Consider the following 6,843-nt stretch of genomic DNA (forward strand, 5'->3'; position numbering starts at 1 on the left):
GCTTTATACTATACAACCTAGCTAGCCAACATGGTATTTGCATGTGGGGATAGCCGTATACAGTGCTATGTTTCAACACTCCTATGCTAGATTCCGACACTCCTATGTTTGGGCTGGAGTTAGGGTTAGGGCTTCCATAATATACTGGTGAAACGTTTGCATGTAAATACAAACTGTGTTCCAAAAGTTGTATTAAAACTGTATCAAAACCAACACAATTGATTTGTAAAAGAACATACAGCACTCTTTTACAATTTTACTCAGGGACAGGTGTAATGTCCTTTCAAATCAAAATATCACTGACTCATAAATGTGTTTCAGAGAACTAGATCTAGAACTAGTTTCCTGAATAGTTCTCTCACTTTCTCTATCTTATACATGTTGTGTTTATTATCTATTTCATGTCCAACTCACCGAGCAGTCCTGAGACCCCGTTGCCAGAAGTGAAGTCTCCGAGAAAGCATCGAATGGTGAGAAGTCAAAGTCTGTGACAGAATCTATTGAAGGAAAAAAATAATTTGTTACCATCTTAAAAGTAAAGTTACCATCTTACCAGTAACAAAATGGATAAACCTAAATCTAGCCCATAAGATGGAAAACTTATGTTGATGGCATTGCTGCCCCTACAGCCGGTGAGGCTATGGGACCGGTGAGGTGAGGTGAGCCCATTAGGCACTTAAAACAACTTTCCTCACTTTACTCAGGTGAAAATGAGTCTCTAGCTTCGGCCAGGGCCGTCCCTTGGATAGGACGTTAAATGGAGATCCCGTGTCTGGGGAGAGCCATACCCCAAGCACGTTAAATAATGGTGCGTTGTGAGTGGTTCAAAACCTGCAGTACCTTGGCCACACCTGGGGCAATTACTGTCGTATTGAGGTCACTTGAATGGCGCCGAATGGCAGCTCGCTCCAGACCCTTGCGATTTAGCCCCACCTGATGTAAGCTCCTCGCAATTTGGCCCCTGGCTGCAAAGAGTGAGTAGTCGGCCCACCCAATAACAATTAAAGGGAAGATTGATTGATAAGGAAAGGTAACATACCTGCATGAGCATGTAGCAAGGGGGTAGATCTGTCTTGTCTGCCAACACTGTTTAGAGGTAATATACCGAGGATGTTTCCACCTGCAGAAAGGTAATTATGCTGTTTTACATTTTCTCTTCAAGAGATATTGACAACTTATTAAAGTAAGACTGTCAGAGGAGTACAGACGGGATCCTTAATAGATTGAACAGACCAGGACTAGATGGACTGGACAAGACCAGGACCACACTCTACTGTACTAGTAATAAGTTACGCATTTGGGTTATCTTCTTCTTCATCCTGTAAAGGCCGACTATTTAAGACAATGAATATTCCAGCTTGGGGAAAGTGCTCCTTATTCTCGCACTGTTGCAAGGGATAGTCCGTATATCATAGTCAATTGTCCATAGCCCAGTTGTCACCATGGGGAATCTGGAGGTCTCACACTCTGTTCTGCAGCCGCCCACCCAGTTATGGTTCTGATATTTGTCTGTAGTTTAGGTCTCCATGATGAGTTGTGATCCTTACCTGGGCTGTCGTGACAGTAGGCTATGTGATGGCAGTTGGCTTTGATGTGGTTGCCTTGGGATGACAGGCCTCGAGGAACGCTGATGTCCGTGATCCAACCCTTACAAAATATTACAAGAACAGATTTTACTGGATACATAATGATTACTTTGCTAAATACAATGTCATTTCTTGTACCTACTCAAAGCATAGTATGAGACAAAGTAGCAATGATTATGTATGATATATGCCAATTCAACAGTAAATTAGTGGAACATGGTTTATCTTAAAGTTTAGAATAAATGGTGTGACTCACATCCTTCTTGGGCACTTTGGCAGCTGCATTCTTATACTTGGAGGCCTTGAAGCGGAACGCCATGATGATACCCAGACCACAGTGTGTTCAACTGAAGTGACTAGAACTGATTGAAGAAGGGAGAAATCATTGAAGACTTGCATATTATTGTAACAATTCATGAATGTTGTGTACTATGGGGCTGACATATTATATAGGGCATGGTCTTACTCTTAGCATGTTGTTGCTGTTGTTGTTGTTGTTATGAATAAAAATTATGTATAGTTGTTTGTGTTGACCCAAACCTCTGGGATCTGACTCAGAACCTAAGAAGATGAGCAACAGAAAGCGTAATGATCCTAATACACTAACACACGTTATATCAGATCCTAATTAAGATAATTTTAATCTACAGGGTTGACCAATGTAAACAGTGATCAGCTGATCTGATCCTGAACCGATCTGCCGGTGCACGCGGTGTCACATGATGTCTGAACGATATTTGTTCGGCAGACAGAAGTAGAAACAGGAACGTGTTTGGCATCTATTCTCCCTAGTCCTAGGACACCCATACATTTACCGAATGCACACAGAAACACAGAAAACGCCGCATACTTACAGGAAGGACGAAAAGCCGGGCGGAAAGCAGTCAGGATCACATGGAAGGGGCGTGGAGAAACCACTTCCTGCTTACAGGGTCAAAGGTCGGGTTTACCTTCTTGATCCCAGGGTAGTCTCCATCAGGCCACGTTGTTGAAAGGAGCGACCTCTAGCGTTCCAGGAAATATGGCCAAATAATTAATTGTATTATATTAACGTTATACCGTTATGATAGTGAAAAAGAACCAGGTGCATTTCTGTCTAGACTTAATCTGCACACTGAATATTATGAAAAGTTGCCGTTCTTTTGTTCAGTTATCCTTGAAATATTTCAACAAAAACGCCCCTGCAGTTCCAGAGCAGTGAGCTTACATGAAATAACGTTACCAATAATGTAGCTTCTAAAGCTATGATGACCACAAATATCCGGACACACAAACACACAGACAGACACACTCATGAACACACGAAATACAATACCTCATTGGAGATAACAGCCGTCCTCTTGCGAACAGTAGGATGGACAGCAAGTTCCAGTACCTGTGACAAGTTAGCCTGATTGGTGCATGTAACCTAAAGCTGAAAATTCAACCAACTATTTTTTATCATTTGAATGTGACGTTTTTTCCGTAACTAGTATTTGTGACATGTACCCTTTTATTGAGAGCGTTTCTCAGAAAAACCCTATCCTAGACGTACGTCCAGAATGGAATATCCTCATCATATTAGGCAATGATGCGAGTGTGCGAATGGAAAAAATGGCCAGAAACAACTTCAATCATGACACACTCAGAGTATGGTATGTCAAATAATAGATATTCTTCATATTTTTGTTTCATCACATCATCTTCTTTGACCTGGGAATTGAATTCAGTATTCTGTGGCATAATAATATGTTTTCCGATATCTTTATTTGCAATCTACGGCATATATTTTCTCATTTACAGCTACTTTATACGATTTACACCTGGCCAATGTGACCAATTTTTACTCGTCCCCTGGATAATAATTCCTTCTGACATAAGCATTAACAATCCTATCCATAGTAACCACCTGTCCACAGGCCAGATTTTATCGGTCCCCTGGGTGGTCGTATTGAGTAGCTTTGACTGTACAGCTAAATGAATGTATTGTGAAAGTCCAATGTGTCATGAGTATTAAATCTTCAATTTTCAATCACGTGTAAGATTTCCCATGATGCCATGTCATCTCTATGTTTCCTTGTCTGATAGAGGTTGACGTTTCCAGACGACCGTAGGTCAGGGTTACTGCCCGCTCCGGCGGTAGGTTAGGGCTGCTCACGGTCCGTTCCACCACATTTGCCAGATAAGATACTTACGGTCAGGAAACTGTTTAGAGGCAGCAGAGGTAAGTAACGATTCAATCATTGTTGGCTCATAAAACTGGTTAATGTAGTCAATTAAGTGCTGTGCTAAGAGACGTCAGGTGCAAACTGGTCCTAATATTCACAATAGAAATCCCGGCTGGTCTATAAACGGCTGGTTGCTCTGTGATCGTGAAACGCTTTACAGTCTAAAGATAAACTTGGCTAGGTATGTTTCACTGAGATTAAATCATATCCATGAAAATAACCATGCTGCGAATCAGATTTATTCATACGATGCTATTCAAGACTGCAGTGATATTTGTAGGGTATCTTGTGTTTCAAAGCTTTTCATTCATCAGAATAAAAACATCCTATTGTAGGTATTCAATAATTCATCGCTCTATTGTTTGCTGATCGAATGGGAAGGTCACCCCTTTCGTTATGTATCCTTTCATCCAGGGTAATGTTGCCGGGGATTCCATTTCAATAGGTGAAAGGAGAAGACCCTCGCTTCCGACGAACGTCACCTGTGTGCTTGGTTTAGACAAAAAAACAGCATTGACCAACGTCTTTTCTCTGTACCGTTTTTTTTTTCAGACGAGGTAAAGATAAAGGTTCCATAGCTTTGTAGCGTACAGGGCACGGTAAAGGCGAAGTCCTTCCCTCTCCTGGCTCCCGCTGCCTTTTACATCCCCGGCCGACGTCTGAACGCCTTTCCCAAGGACCCAGTCCAGCCGGAAGCCAGGAATCCGAAACTAAAGACTTCTTCATCTCGTATTCGCTAGCCAAGCTGCTCCGCCCGTATTCGACGTCAACCTCCATGCAACATTAGCTAACCCGCTTCTTCTGTACGCTATTTCTGTACGCTATTTAAGCCGTTCTGACTGTTATCTTTGTACTATATACATCCTGCAGGAGGAAGCCCTGATTGTGGTAGCAAATATCAACCGTGCCCAAGGGGTCGAGGGAAGGAAATCAAACTTCGTCATCAGAGATCACTGAGACGTCTGGGTCTGCCAGCCTCTGGGGGAGCTGAACAACATGGGCAACGTGTGTTCGGGGTGCTGCAGAAAATCAAAATACATCGCAAATAATTTGAAGGAGAAAGGTGTGGGAGGCAAGAGGGACAGATACATACCCTGCCCGGAGACTTTGAAAAGGAGAGACGTTGAACGTGTGGCTGCGGCCGGTGAGGAAAATGTGCAGGATTGCACTGAGGAGACGTTTTATAAGAATGACGAAACAAGGCAAGTATACGACAATGGCAATGAGTATGAGGTGCGCGGAAACGATACGGATTCCAGTGCAAGCAGTACGGGCGAGGCAGAAATGTACTTTGGAGAAGAGACTGAGGAAGAGGGGACTCCGGAAAGGGAGGGGACTCCGGAGAGAAAGTTCTCGGGCATCAAAATCGAATTCAAGGCGCGGGTAGAAAATAGTGGGAACCAGCTGACTGAAATGCTACAAGCACGTGGCATTCTAAAGACGAAAGAGGACGACATACATAAAGAACAAACTAGGTTTTGGGAGGACGGAGGCGGACTTACAACACTTTAAATTTGATCACTGAAACCCTTCGAGAGGTTGGAAAAGGTCAAAGTGTTACATGCGTAGGACAAATTAAATCTTTTTCATTGAATGAATGCATGGGTGTCCCAGATTCTCTTGCATACAGTCACCAGCTGTCGCCATTTACCACAATCGCATGGTGTCATGGGATATGTCTATTGTCTACCATTGTCTACACCTGTCCCATCATTCAAAGCGACGACAAACCCACTGAAGCTGGTTTAATCTAATTTGTCACTTTGTTATTTTACCAAACGAATCATACCATCGAATCCCTTTATGTCAATACGTTTGTATTTTTTAAGGTTCACATTCAAAAATCCAAAGTACAAAATGTATGAAAGGACTATCTTGACCTGAAGTTGTATTTCAGGCAGTCGTTTTCCTACATGGAAATGTGCAATGCTTCTTTGTGACATTCCGAACGGCTGTACTACGTATGCATGGCAACGCATCATTGGAATACGAGAGGTACATGTATGTATGTTCACTTAAGATCTTTCACGACATGTAATTAAACTATAATATTTGCCAACTAGATCTAAAGCGTTCATAATCATTATACGTAAAAGTTGACAATGCTGGTATCCAGGCACATTTTAGCTCCTGAGTCTCTTCTGTCCTCTCCGTATTTGCGGAGAGGACAGAAGAGACTCGGGAGCTATAATACGTCTGGACTCGTACCAGACTACTATCAGCCATGTTACTGAGATACGGAAGGGTCAAAATCTTTCCACATACAGGATCAATATTCTTGAAAAATTTTCACGGATACAAATAACATATCACCTTTTGAAATCTATTACAGCACACACATTTGTTGTTCATCATTGACAAATATGCAATTCTTTTGTTGTAAAAAAAACAAGCGTTGATGACGTCAGACTTCTAAGTCTATCCTTATACAAATTATCTAATTCTGCAACATTCAATAGACACATAGCCATCTTTACATGGTAAAAATAACAAGTGTGTCCTATTTCAACAGCCTTGCGTCATATACACGTGCAGATACGGCTGTATATATTTTTTAGAAATCTTAATTGTGACAGAAATATATTCTTAATATATTCTTGGTAGACTATTTCCAATAGTACTTATACTTTAGAGTGTACGATTTTTTTGTACATGACAACGATGTAATAAAATAGCTAGTTGCATCAAGCAAAAATATTTCCACATATTTTACAATTTCTGTTTTCAAAATCACCCCTATTATATGTATGCCCTCATAACTCACATTTCATATGGGTTATCATAACGTGGGCAATAAAATTCATTGATTCAATCATAACGTTGCTGTTGATTTTCTTACTGTATTCAATGGCAGTAATGTACGGTCAAAACTGCCCAAGAAGACCACTCAGGGGACCCAGAGTATCTGGACTGTGAAGATAGGGGTCCACTATAGACAGGTTTCTTAATGCCTGTGTCAGCGGGAAAATTTATTTAAGGCACCATCTGACAGGTCACATTAACCAGGTGCTCGTTACATAGATCTAGAGGCGGTCACTTGTACAGGTTTA

General features: G+C 41.5%; 1 protein-coding gene across 1 annotated transcript; it reads right to left on the reverse strand.

Moving 5' to 3' along the window:
- Positions 1 to 192: 192 nt before the first annotated feature.
- On the reverse strand, positions 193 to 2,564 carry LOC118419418 (coronin-7-like). The gene is made up of 6 exons (XM_035825785.1): positions 2,441 to 2,564; positions 1,843 to 1,948; positions 1,548 to 1,647; positions 1,040 to 1,120; positions 415 to 497; positions 193 to 198 (listed from the first exon to the last, which is right to left on the reverse strand). Exons 2-6 carry the CDS (start codon positions 1,903 to 1,905, stop codon positions 193 to 195), a joined length of 333 nt encoding a protein of 110 aa, XP_035681678.1. The 5' UTR covers positions 1,906 to 1,948; positions 2,441 to 2,564.
- Positions 2,565 to 6,843: the final 4,279 nt, after the last annotated feature.

The sequence above is a fragment of the Branchiostoma floridae genome, chromosome 7 (assembly GCF_000003815.2).
Source record: "Branchiostoma floridae strain S238N-H82 chromosome 7, Bfl_VNyyK, whole genome shotgun sequence".
In the NCBI taxonomy this organism is placed as follows: Eukaryota; Metazoa; Chordata; class Leptocardii; order Amphioxiformes; family Branchiostomatidae; genus Branchiostoma; species Branchiostoma floridae.